A 13,487-nucleotide genomic window follows, 5' to 3' on the forward strand; every position below is an offset into this window, starting at 1 on the left:
CTGAGTTTAGTTACCAACACCTTTGTATGACAGGCAGCTCACAACCACCTGTAACCTCAGTGCCAGGGGAATCTGATGCCCTCTTCTGGCCCCTGAGGGTATTGCACTTTTAAGTGCACATTATCTGACACAGACACATATCAACACTTAACTATAAAACCTTAAATTGGGTAGTGGTGATGCAGCCGGCAGAGGCAGACAAATCTCTGAATTCAAGGCCAACCTGGTCTGCAGAGCAAGTTCCAGGACAGCCAGAGCTACACAGAAAAACCCGTCCTGGAACAAGCAAACAAACAAAAAAGCAAAATTAAACTAAAAAGCTAGTCTCTGTAAGAGATAACAATGATAGTGGCAAAGCAGGATAATATAACATATAAGAGTTTTGTTTTAGATTTTTTTAAAAAAAACTTATGATTTGTATAGGAGAGTCAGGAGGATCCAGAGTTCAAAGTCACCCTTAGCTGTGTAGCAACGTCAAGCCCAGCCCAAGATTCATGAAACCCTATTGGAAATACAACGACAAAAACTGGGGCCAGCTGGGTTGTGGTAGCACATGCCTTTAATTACAACTCTCGGGAGGCAGAGGCAGGCAGATCTCTGTGAAGTCGAGGCCACCCTGGTCTACAGAGTGAATTCCAGGACAAAACAGAAACAAGAAAAGAAAGGGGGGCAGCGATTTAGCTCAGCAGGTGAAAACACTTTACACACAAACCTGTCTACCCAAGTTCAACACCCAGATCCTACATAAAAGTGGAAGGAGAGAAGCAACTCTTCAAAACTGCCCTCTGACCTCCACACAAATCCCCCCCAACCACCACCACACACACATCATGCACACAAAATAATAAAAGATAAATGATAAATAATTTTTTATTGAGACATGATCTCACTAAATACTCCTGGCTGGGCTGGACTCACAGAGATCCACCTGTCTCTGCCCGGGATTAAAGGCACATACCACATGCCTAGCTCCAAAAACTTTTGAAAACCTATCAGTTTTTATTTCTGCAAGTTCTCATTTAATATTTCCGGACTATAGTAGCAAACCGTAGACAGCGAAGCCACAAGCCAGAGGAAGTGCCTGTACCCAGAGGAAGGACAGTGACCCCAAAGAGGCCAAAGCCTCTCAGAGGCATGGCAAGATTAGTTTAACTGCCCCATCTGGTCACACCCTTTCCCTACTCCGGCCCTAACAGATGGAGGTGGGACTCAGCAGTAGTAGAAATGAGAGAAAGAGAGAGATTCTAATGCTGAGAGCCATCAGGGGAATGTTAGCTGCTCCGACTCGATTTCTACGATTTTTTCCCTCCTCTTTTGCGGCACTGTTGATGGAACCCAGCCAGGCATGCATTCCTGCGCACTGCTGACATCCTATCCATCCAAGGCTTCCAAACTCTTTCCTTACTCCATGGGGCAGTTACTTCCCAATTAACTCCTAAACATCTTGATTTCCTTAAGAAAAGAGAGCATGGGGTGTGTTGGGGGGGGGGGTATGTGTGTCTGTCTGTCTGTCTGTGGTGTCTGTGTGAGGGTGTGTATCTGTGTCTATGTGTGTGTATGTTGTGCGTATATCTGTGGGATATGTGTGCGTGGTTTGTGTATGTTTGTGTTTGTGGGATGGTGTGTGTATGTGGTATGTCTGTATCTGTTTGGTATAAATCTATGAGTGCGGTGTTGTGTAGTATGTGTGTCTATCTGTGGGGTGGGGTGTGTGTGGTATATGTGTGTGTCTGTCTCTGTGTTGTGTGTGTGTTATGTATGTGGTGTGTGTGTCTGTCTGTGTTGTGTGTGAATGGTATTTATGTGGTGTGTGTGTGTGTGTGTGTGTGTGTGTGTGTGTGTGTGTGATCCCCATCTTCCATCCTGTCCTGATTCTGGTGACTACTTGCTAAGCCTTGTTTGCTGGCTGCCCCGAGGTTCCTATCTGACGCCCCTCTCTTCCTCTTCTGTCTCCCCAGGATGCCCCTTACTTAGATCTGGCCCCCTACATGCCTGACTACTATAAACCTCAGTACCTGCTGGACTTCGAAGATCGCCTTCCCAGCTCTGTCCATGGCTCAGACAGCCTGTCCCTCAACTCCTTCAACTCTGTCACCTCCACCAACCTGGAATGGGATGACAGTGCCATTGCCCCATCTAGTGAGGGTAAGTGGCCCCAGGGTGAAAGGAACTAGGCCTGTGCCCTGGAGTGGCCTCTAGAGTCTCCTAAGACCAGCTGGGTGACAATGTCTCTGGTGTTTGGAATTCACAGAGCTGGTCATTTCTGAGATCTTCATTTCTGTGGTAACTTAAAAAAAAAAAAAAGCAAATATCAGGCCCTATGTACCTTCCTAACCATTCCAGAAGTTTCTAGCCTCATGCCCAGGGACAGTCTTCTGAACAAGGAGGGATCACAGCAATGCACCCACGAAATTTGCCTGAGTCAGGGCTGAGCATCACCTGCCTGGGGAAAGTTGTCCTGTGGCAGGTTCTACACAGAGTCTGTGCAAGCCCAGGAGAGACAAGCAGGAGGTCTGAGGGGACATGAACCCTCATGGTTTCTTGGGCAGTTCCTCTAGTACCCCTCCATGGGTCAGACAAACTATAGGTGGGATTACTAGATAACCCTGGCTTCCTCAGATCTTAGGTGTTGGCATTCATAAACCTGGCCATTGCCCCCACTTCAGTGAGATCTAGGTTGCCTTGATCTGATCTCATTCACTCAGCCTCACCTCCTGGGAGGTGGCTCCAAGAACTCACTTGGCCCCCTGGTCGCCTCCCTTGAGATCTGACCTTCCTCATTCTTTGTTTCTGTTTGTGCCATGGGTCACGTGTCCCACTTTCAGACTTGCTTCAGCAAGATTTGCATTGCAGGAGTTAGCAGTGTAGCTGAATGGGTAGAGTGCTGGTCTAGCGTGTATGCAGCCATGGGCTCGACCCCCAGCACTGTATAAACCCAAGCTTGTGGCTGGTGAGATGGCCTGGTGGCTCAAAAACACTTGCCACACACACACACACCTGACAGCCTGACTGATCCTGGGAACCCACCAGGCCACTCTCACTGTGACACCCGCACACCCGTGCTTACACACACACACACACACACACACACACACACACACCCCTCAGGCATGATGGGGCACACCTGTAATCCTAGCACTTAGGGAGTAGTCAGGAGGATCAGAAGTTCTGGGTCATTCTCTACTATGTAGCAAGTTCAAGACCAGCCTGTGCTACATGAAAATGTGTTTCAAAAAACCAATAATAGTAAAAAGATTTGGACTGCCGGGCGGTGGTGGCGCACGCCTGTAATCCCAGCACTTGGGAGGCAGAGGCAGGCGGATCTCTGTGAGTTCGAGACCAGCCTGGTCTACAGAGCTAGTTCCAGGACAGGCTCCAAAACCACAGAGAAACCTTGTCTCGAAAAAAACCAAAAAAAAAAAAAAAAAAAAAAGATTTGGACTGCTTATTTGCTTATGGAATAACTGAAGATGCCACTCAGTCTCCGTGAGTGGGCCTCATGGGGTCAGAGGGATGGACAGGCCTTGAGGAAGCAGCCAGGCCATCTGTGGATGGAGGCTATACCATCAAACTCTAGCCAGAGGGCGGGACTTCAACCTCAGGGCCACAGAGGGAAGGAAGGCAAGGAGACCCAGGTTCTTGTGTGCCAGAACAGACTCTGGGTTGGGAAGGAGTGGCCCTCAGGACAGCCGAGGTCACAGTCGGCTTTTAGAGAAGGTGTACCCAGTTCTTCCCCCTCTCTTCTCCTGTGTCTCCCATCTGCTGCCCCGACCTCCTTCCACTGCCCGTTTCTAATCTTGAGTTTTGTCCCTCGTTTTTATAGATTATGATTTTGGAGATGTGTTTCCAGCAGTGCCGTCTGTACCCAGCACAGACTGGGAAGGTGGGACAGAGTCCTCTGTGACCCTCTTTTCCTGTTTTGCAACGTTTCCACGCCGAGCTTGCTGCATGTTTCAGAATCAGCTCCTTGTTACTTTTAACAATGCCCATGGTCATAACGATGCCACCGCTGGTGTTGGAGTAGGTGGAATTCTGCAGTAGGGGAACTTGGCCCGTAGGAACTAAGTGACTGTTGCCCAAACACCAAGCCACCCTCCTGATTCCGGGGCCAATCGTCATACTAATGGTGTAGATGATGACCTGGCTCACTGGAGCACAAACCTGTTCCATAAGAGCAATGCTTTGAGATACAGGTATTGTAAGCTCCCATCCACCACCCGAGCATCCAGGAGAAAGATGAAGGCTCAGTCCTTTCAGGCTGTCCCTAGTGGACTGAGATCCAAGTGAGGAAACTGCCCAGGCGTCGCTAAAGATCTCCACAGGGAGTCAGCAAAATGGTTTGGCAAGCAAAGGCACTTGCCACCAACCGTGACCACTCGAATTCTTTCCCGGGAAGCCTCATGGTGGGAGGAGAGAACTAATATCCCCAAGATGGCCTCTGACCTCTGTGTACACACACACACAGCATCCTCTGACCTCTGTGTACACACACACACAGCATCCTCTGACCTCTGTGTACACACACACATAGCATCCTCTGACCTCTGTACACACACACAGCATCCTCTGACCTCTGTACACACACACAGCATCCTCTGACCTCTGTACACACACACAGCATCCTCTGACCTCTGTACACACACACAGCATCCTCTGACCTCTATGTACACACACACAGCATCCTCTGACCTCTGTGTACACACACACACAGCATCCTCTGACCTCTATGTACACACACACAGCATCCTCTGACCTCTGTGTACACACACACACAGCATCCTCTGACCTCTGTGTACACACACACACAGCATCCTCTGACCTCTGTACACACACACAGCATCCTCTGACCTCTGTACACACACACAGCATCCTCTGACCTCTGTACACACACACAGCATCCTCTGACCTCTGTGTACACACACAGCATCCTCTGACCTCTATGTACACACACACAGCATCCTCTGACCTCTGTGTACACACACACAGCATCCTCTGACCTCTGTGTACACACACACACACAGCATCCTCTGACCTCTGTGTACACACACACACAGCATCCTCTGACCTTTGTGTACACACACACACAGCATCCTCTGACCTCTGTGTACACACACAAGCTTGCCCCACCCCATAAATTAGTCAGTGTGAAAGCTTCCAGCAGGGAGATTCTCTTTGAACTTTTAAAGCGGTTGAACTTCCTATGCTGCCCTCTGGGCATCAGCATTGTGGGGGCATTTTTTTCTGCCTGTGACCCACGCCTGGGCTTGGACAAATTCACACAGAGATTTCAAGGTTTCAGGACTTACTCCAAGTAGAGTCTCTGTTTGATATGGTAAATGTTTGCTCCTTAAATCTAAGGTTATCCAACACACCCTTCCCAAAGAGCTCCTGCCCCAGCCACCCCTTCTTGCCTTAGGTGGGGTTCCCCCTGAGGGTGACCTCTGAGCAGTGGACAAGAGCTCATGCTTCCCATGGCATGTGAGCGTGAACTAGCTTAGCTTGGAGAGACATGGGCTCCAACACTGAGAGGTAAATTGTATCGCTCGGCCAAGAAGGTAGCTTTGAGGAGTGTGTCTGAGTGCAGGTAGTGAGACCCGGAATTCCACCTTAGCATCCTTTCTCCTCTCGGCCTCTTCTGAAGCATATTGTCGGCGTTGGTTTTTACCTCTGACTCTAACCACTAACCCTTTCCTGGCACACTTTACAATCACTTGACAGGCAGGCCATGACCTCTGACCTTCCTCTCCAGCCCTGTGGTAGTTTTTGCACAGGAACTAATGGCCCAGCTTGCTCAGGCCGGGCCAGACCCAGGCAGGGTTATATTCATGGCAGCAGTGACTCTCCGAGTTCTCCAGCACCCCGGCAACTCACCTAGCTAAGGCCCCAGTGTCTCCTTGAGCTTGGAAGAAAGCAAGATTTGAGCGGGGGTGGGGGGGGTTGCAAATTCAAATTTGGGACCCTGAGCAGGTCTGGGTAGGGTGATCCACATCCTGGGGTCTGTGTTCACTCTCATGACCCCTCCATAGCAGCTGTAAGTACCAGGGGAAGTACGGGTAGAAATCTCTGCCCTGTGGGAGCCTCTGTGGGGTCAGAAGGCGGGGTTTCCTTCTTCTGACCCTTCCTGAGGCAGGAGGACTGCTGATTGTCCCAGGCCAGACAGGGCTACATAGTGAGGACCACCCCCCATCTCAAAAAGATAAAAATGAGAAAAGACAGACCTTTAAAACAAGAGAAACAAAGTACTGTGTCAGCCAGCAAGTCCCGGCACTTCTTGGGTGCTTCGGGAAGCGTGTTCCTCTCCTTCTGCACAGCTAATGCCAGCGAGATGTGCACTGCTAGAGTATGGGTGGCCTTGCCATCACCCAGGCGGTCCCACCGGCTGGTCCCAGGCCTCAGCTCTCTGCCTGGGCAGCTCCTATCTGCCGCCAGGAAAGTGGCCCCCTATACTCGCCACGATGCTGCTCCCCGTCTGCCTAGTCCCGTAAGTTAGAATGGATGGGTGTGGAGGAAGCCAGTTAGACCAGCTCCTCACTGACAGGCAGCTCGCCCTTAGAGGGGTCCCCCAGGAGTGCTGTTGGATTTGGGGGAGAAAAGTCAGTATCCTCCCAGAGCCTGCAAAGTGTCTTGGGGGGCAGCCCCTTGCACCCCTTCCTCTCTGCATCTCATCCTGTTGTCCCTGATTTGTCTGTCACTGTTCTCTGTGGTGTTGGGTCCTGCGTTCCCCTCCCCAGCCTATGCTTTCATTTTCCTTGTCTCTTCTGCTCTTCTTGCTTCCTTTGTTCCCTGTTGTCTGTGGGAGAGAGGGCTTGCAGAGGACTTTCGGTATCACTTTGCACAAGAAGTGGTGTTGAGAGGTTGCTGGGCACCCCCAGTCCTCACAGGAGAGGGCTCTGAGGTTGTCCTAGGAGGTAGGCAACCTGTCTGCTCTTGGGGCCCCAGCCACCCTGGGAGCATCAGTCACCGTGGCCAGGGCTTAGGTCTAGAAGCTGTTTCACACTGTGGACCCTTAACTGAATTTGGCTAAGTGTGAGCTCTAAGGGCTCCCAGTGGCAGAGAAAAGGGCATCCCCATCATTTGGCTCCCAAAGCATCAATTGCATGTCCTATGGGTTGGGGCTGCTGCTCTTGAACTAGGGCCACTGTGGTCAGGCTTCCCTGGGAGAAACTCGGCCACCTCCCCTGAGAGAAGGCAACCTCTGGGGCCCAGTTGGGAGCTGATGGGCTGTGTGTGTCCTGTCTCTTTGTCCTTACAGATGGAGACCTCACAGATACCATCAGCGGTCCCCGCTCCACTGCCTCGGACCTGACCAGTAGCAAGGCATCCACCAAGAGCCCCACCCAGCGCCATAACCCCTTCAACGAGGAGCAGCCCGAGGCTGTGTCATCGTCTGACACCACCCCTGTGCATGCTACCTCTCAGGAGAAGGAAGAGGCCCAGACCCCAGACCAATCAGATGCCTGTACAGAGCTTGAAGTCATCAGGTCAGCAGGGAGGGGCCCGGAGAAGGTGGGTGAGCACCTAGTGCCCAGCGTCCACCTCTGGGCTCGCCATGTAGTCCAGGGCAGACAAGGGCTGTCCCAAGGGCAGAGGACATCACTGAGACTTAAGAAGCATCCCCTTCACACCTTGTACGGTTTGGGGCCACAGGGATCAGAAGATCTGTCGCAGGCAGGCTTCTGTAACCAAGTGCAGAGACAGGTGGCAGAAATAACAGAAGGGGGGACTTTTTTTGGTCCGCGACAGGGTTTCTTTGTGTAGCCCTGGCCACCCTGGAACTTACTATGTAGACCAGACTGGCTTCAAACTCATCCTCTGCCTCCTGAGTACTGGAATTAAAGATATGCACCATCTCACGGGGCCACATCAGATCTTTATTCTGGAGGCCGAGGTGAGGGTGCCACACCCACAGTCCCTGAGAGAAGGACCTTCTCTATGTCCACACGTATCTGTCTGAGTGTGTTCTCATGTCAGGATGGAGACACCTCTCTTTTAGGACCATGGTCCCATTCAGAGGGCTCTGCCCCGTGGCCTTAGCACCTCTCAGAAGCACCCCTTTTGACACCATTACTTGGTCAGTGTTCCTCTTGAGAGGGACACAAGCATACATCTTGGAGTAAGCCCTGGAGGGACTGGCCTTGGCAGCAGCCATCGCTGCCTGGCCTCTGGGCTTTTTGTCTAGCCCAGCCAGGACCAGAAACCACCTTGGGGTCCACCACCTTCCTGGAGTATTTGCTCTGTTAGGTTTGTTTGTAAGACAGGACCTTACTATATATGTGTGAACCCCCGGTTGGACTGAAACTTGCCATCCTCCTGCCCCAGCCTCCCAGGGCTAAGAAATCAGCACACATTCTGAGATCTCTGGTTTTGGTTCTCATCAAGCCTGCTTCATGGTTCATGTCCTTGACACATGGACAAAGTTATGCAAAGGGGAGTGGAGGGGGCGCTTGACCAGAACCATCTCAGCTCTCTGGTCTCCCTGGGGCCTACTCTGAGAGCTCTCCAGAGCCCATCATATGAGGAAAGAAGTCCCATATCCCATCACACCTCTGGCCTGAGGAAGGAGCATTACTCCCTAGGGTCTGGGCTTGGGACACACACACACTCACATGCATGCACACACACACATCCCCCCCCCCATACACACATACACACATACTCTTGTTCAGGTTGGTTAAAGTACACAGGAGCTTTAAGAGACTCAGCCCTGAAGTATCTTAGCTGGGCTCTCTCAGCCATCTTAGAACCAACGAGTAAAGCCAAGACGGCAGACCCAGAAACTCGGAGCAAAGCCAAGACGGCAGACCCAGAAACTGGGAGGCACTTCGGAGCACATGGTTTATCCCCAGTGGTACCTAGGAAAGATCTGATCACATCCTGAGGGGTAGCACCGAGTACAGAGTCGTCGGTTCAGCTAACCGTGGCCTGGACGGGTGTGCTTCCTGGACAGGCGTGCTTCCTGGACGGGTGTGCTTCCTGGACAGGCGTGGCGGCTCGGCTGGGCTTGTTTTGCTTTATTTTGTTTCTGAGACAAGGTCTCACTAAATAGCCCTGGTTAGCCTGGAACTCAGCTGTAGATCAGGCTTGCCTCAAATGACCTTCTACCTCTGCCTCCTTAGTGCTGGGATTATAGACTTGGGCTCCTGGGCCTAACTTAGCTCAGATTTTTTTTTCTGCTTTTTGTGTTTGAGATGGGTTCTAGCTGTGTAGCCCAGGCAGGCCTTGTATTCACAATTCTCCTGCCTCCACCTCCCAAGTGCTGGGACCATAAGTTTGCACCAGCAGGCCTGGCTGCTACCTCAATTCTATCAGCTAGAATTTGTAGACCTGCTCAGGAGTCATTTCTGCCTCTCTTGGCTGTCCCTCCTACCCATCTCTGCCAGCACCATAAGTCTCTCACCTTGTACTGCCCAGGGCCATATACCCTCCGAACTGCCACTCTGACCCAGCCTATACACAGTGGGTACTAAAGCATTAACTTCCTGTCACTGCTGTCGCAGGGTCACCAAGAAGAAGAAAATTGGTAAGAAGAAAAAGACCAAATTGGACGAGGAAGCAAGCCCGCTGCACCCCACCTCTAGGCAGGGGGATGGTGACGGACTTGTGGGCACCCCAAACCTGGGGCGGGACTTGCCAGCTACTGCACTTGCCTCCCCGCAGGAGCAAGGGGAGGGGCCCAGCAGTGCAGCTGAGAGCAGTGAACACTCCGAGCTCAGCCAGATGGGCTTGTTAATCCCAGAGATGAAGGACACCTCCATGGAGTGCCTGGGACAGCCCCTGAGCAAGGTCATTGACAAGCTCCATGGACAGCTGGACCCAAGCACGTGGTGCTCCCACGTTGATCCCCCAGATCAGTCCTTTCGGACCGGCTCTCCGGGGGAGGCCCCGGAGAAACCACCATTTGGCGACTTTAGTGAGGGGCTTCCAGCCCCAATGGACTTCTACCGCTTTACGGTCGAGAGTCCAAGTACTGTTGCAGCAGGTGGCAGCCACCATGACCCTGCAGGGCCTAGCCAACCGCTGCATGTTCCTGGTAGCCCTGCGACTGCTGTCCAAGAAGAGGAGGGAGGAAGAGGAGAGGGACAGGCACCTGAGCCCTTAGAGGACTCGCAAGAGGAAGCTCAGCAGCCAGAGCCTCGGGAACAGGACACCCAGTTGCCACTGGCCTGCCAGGAGCCCATGCCTGAACCTGTGTCCCAGCCTGAACTCGGAACCCAGGAAGCTCTTTGCAAGCTCAAGCGAGACCAGCCCAGTCCGTGTCTGAGCAGCGCTGAGGACTCTGGGGTAGATGAGGGTCAGGGGAGCCCTTCAGAGATGACTCACCCCTCCGAGTTCAGGTGAGGGCTGTCTTCACCTGGTGCAGGATCTGCCAGGTCAGCAGGGATGGGAGGTCTAGCCTGCTGTCAGGAGACGGAAAGGCTTGTGACCCTGCGTCTGACCCCGCTCCTCCCGACCCTTGTCCCTGTCTGTCACAGAGTAGACAACAATCACTTGCTCCTACTGATGATCCATGTCTTTAGAGAAAACGAAGAGCAGTTGTTCAAAGTAAGTCCCCGAAGTGGGGAGCCATCGCGCGATGCAGCAAAGGCGGGTTGGGACACCCACACTCCTCAGTGTGCATGCAAGTCCGGCAGGGCAGGAGCTTGAGCTGACTCCCGTTTGCTTCGACTTAGATGATCCGGATGAGCACGGGGCACATGGAGGGCAACCTGCAGCTGCTGTACGTGCTACTCACAGACTGCTACGTCTACCTGCTTCGGAAAGGTGCCTGCCACCCCAGGCCAGAGAGGGTGGGGTTGAGCTCCCCTGTCCCAGCCCCCTGCCCCCACTTTAAGTATATACTAATGACAAGGTGTCCCCAGGGAGGTACTGCTAGCTGGGCTACGCACCCGCACCCAGTCTGTCGTTCTGCTCCACTATTGCTGGGTACGGAGGGGGCTGGGGAGGGGGAAAAGACCAGCCAGGGTAATGGGTGCTGTCATCTCCTCTCTCAGGGGCCACAGAGAAACCATACCTGGTGGAAGAAGCCGTTTCTTACAATGAACTTGACTATGTGTCGGTGAGTGCAGACTCTGCAGTGGGTGGACCCGCCTAGGGATGCGGCTTCTCAGGCCACCCATGCTCAGAGCTGCAGAGCAAGGTCCATCCTGGGTTGGGCACCAACATCCAGAGGCCTCTGCACACACGAGAGACAGGAGTCAAATGCGAAGGTGTCTCTGATCTCTGACATCTTCCCTAACTCATGAGAGACCTCATTTCTTGGTCAGGGGCCTTCCTAGTAGTGACCCCAAACGTGTGCTTTCTCCCTTCCTGATCCCAGCCAACCCTCAATCTGGCCACGCTGCCCCTTATGCTGGGCAGTGACCAAGCCCTGTTTGGTTTCTGACAGGTTGGTCTTGACCAACAGACCATCAAGCTGGTTTGCACCAACCGCAGGAAGCAGTTTCTGCTGGACACGGCTGACGTGGCCCTGGCTGAGTGAGTGTTAGCTTCCCCCCCCCCCCCAACAGGACAGGGGACTCAACATCTGCCACGGGCATGGCTAGGGGTAAAAACAGACACCCAACTGTTCCCCTAAGAGCGTGCGGTCTCTTTACAGAGGCAGGGAAGTCGATGGTCACTGGCCATCTGACTCCTGTCAGCCCAGGTGACCTCAGCCCCTCAGGACTCATGGAGAGGAAAGGGCTGGTGTGAGGTCCAATGGGAGGGGAGACCCAGGAGCCAGGCTACTGTCCTGGGTGTGCCCTGGACTACAGACAGAGAATTACATGCTGAGGTCCTAACTGTACTGACCGGAGTGGTCAGGTCCTACTGGCCAACACTTTGGCTAGTCTCTCTTTACTTTTAGAATCCAGGGCCCTTTGGACACTAGGAATGGTCAGGCCTTTTCTGGGCACCATCCAGGGATGCAGGGTCCACCACTGCCCTGATTCCAGGATCCTCAGCCCCTAGTTTCTCTTAGCCCTCTGGGCCAGGAGTTCTCAGGACAAAGTCCTGATCACCGAGGACCTATCCCCAAGGCCTCTGACAACAAACCGCACTCCCCACACAGGCTCTTCTTGGCATCTTTGAAGTCAGCCATGATCAAAGGCTGCCGGGAGCCACCCTACCCTAGCATCTTGACTGATGCCACCATGGAAAAGTTGGCATTGGCCAAATTTGTCGCCCAGGAATCCAAATGTGAGGTCAGTGACTGGGGAGGAAACTCGAGCGGCCAACGTCAGCCTGCCTTGTCTGAATAATACAAATGGTGCCCATATCCTTTCTCAGTCACCTCGCAGGGAGGGCTTTCCTCCTGGGCCATCCTCTTGCTCACTTGGCTATGTCCTGAGGTTACTTTGTTCTCACTGTCCCTGGGGCTGGGTTATGGTAAGCTGAGGCTCTGTCTGTTGCTGAACCCCAGGCATCCACCGTGACCGTGCATTTCTACGGGCTCGTGCACTGGGAGGACCCCATGGACGAGGCCCTGGGCCCTGTCCCCTGCCAGTGCTCACCCCACGAGGGCACCATCACCAAAGAAGGTGTGCTGCACTACAAGGCTGGCACCTCCTATCTGGGCAAGGAACACTGGAAGACCTGCTTTGTGGTGCTCAGGTGGGAACCCCCGCAGCAGTGGGCCCTGGGGATGTCAGGTCCCTAGCATGAGAGGCCCAGGGGAGGATGCCTCCTTTCTCCACAGTATTGTGGGGTTAGTTTTTCTGTCCAGCCAGTTCTTAGGGCACAGATTCCCAGATGCCCGAAACCCTGATGACAGACCTTCAGCTGTGCCCAGGAAGGGGCAGTGTTCTCCCCAGCCATTCTCAGATTCCTTTTATAACCCCTCCCATAGAAAGCAGACCCCAGCCCGGCGGCGGTGGCGGGCCTTTAATCCCAGCACTCTGGAGGCAGAGGCAGGCGGATCTCTGTGAGTTCAAGGCCAGCCTGGTCTACAGAGCTAGTTCCAGGACAGGCTCCAAAGCTACAGAGAAACCCTGTCTCCCCAAAAAACCAAACCTTAAAAAAAGAAAAGGAAGGAAGGAAGGAAGAAAGAAAGCAGGTCCCTGGTTCCCAGCCAATTTATAAGGGACCCCTGGGATCTTCTTAGCCAGGCCTCACCTCACTGCATTGTGACTCTACAGCAACGGGATCCTCTACCAGTATCCTGACCGCACTGACGTCATTCCCCTGCTCTCCGTGAACATGGGGTAAGTGTCCCAGGAAAAGGGTACGGGGCAGGTGTCGTGGCTAGGTGTCCTGTCTGGAGTCCACTCTGAGTCCGAGGCCGAGAACTTGCTGTCCTTCTGCCCTTCTCTCCGCTATCCAGCAGCCCCCTAGTGTCTTGGGGTTCACAAGCTGTAGGGAGCCATGGAGGCAGGATGAATGAGGAGGCACCCTTTGCCTAGAGAAGGGAGCCCCACCCAATGAGAAGCAGACCCCTGGGTCTGAGCAGGTGCAGTGAGTGGCTTTGTACCCTCTCACCTGGCTATGTTCGGGTACCCCAAGGGCTCTTG

At 53.2% G+C, this 13,487-nt stretch overlaps 1 protein-coding gene across 2 annotated transcripts in view; it reads left to right on the forward strand.

Annotated features, from left to right (window-relative positions):
* The window catches only part of Plekhm2 (pleckstrin homology and RUN domain containing M2), a 42,851-nt gene that overhangs the window by 26,340 nt on the left and 3,024 nt on the right, over positions 1-13,487 (forward strand). Inside the window, exons 6-16 of one of the 2 annotated variants that reach the window (XM_041652460.1) lie at positions 1,959-2,145; positions 3,824-3,883; positions 7,253-7,481; positions 9,498-10,334; positions 10,473-10,542; positions 10,671-10,761; positions 10,992-11,056; positions 11,387-11,475; positions 12,050-12,182; positions 12,401-12,591; positions 13,116-13,181. In XM_041652460.1, the coding sequence (XP_041508394.1) occupies positions 1,959-2,145; positions 3,824-3,883; positions 7,253-7,481; positions 9,498-10,334; positions 10,473-10,542; positions 10,671-10,761; positions 10,992-11,056; positions 11,387-11,475; positions 12,050-12,182; positions 12,401-12,591; positions 13,116-13,181 (2,018 nt within the window). The remainder of the gene's footprint in view (positions 1-1,958; positions 2,146-3,823; positions 3,884-7,252; positions 7,482-9,497; positions 10,335-10,472; positions 10,543-10,670; positions 10,762-10,991; positions 11,057-11,386; positions 11,476-12,049; positions 12,183-12,400; positions 12,592-13,115; positions 13,182-13,487) is intronic. The other variant, XM_041652461.1, reaches the window with a different exon arrangement.

The sequence above is a fragment of the Microtus oregoni genome, unplaced genomic scaffold, assembly GCF_018167655.1.
Source record: "Microtus oregoni isolate MIOR12 unplaced genomic scaffold, Mior012 000005F_ref0000423, whole genome shotgun sequence".
NCBI lineage: Eukaryota > Metazoa > Chordata > Mammalia > Rodentia > Cricetidae > Microtus > Microtus oregoni.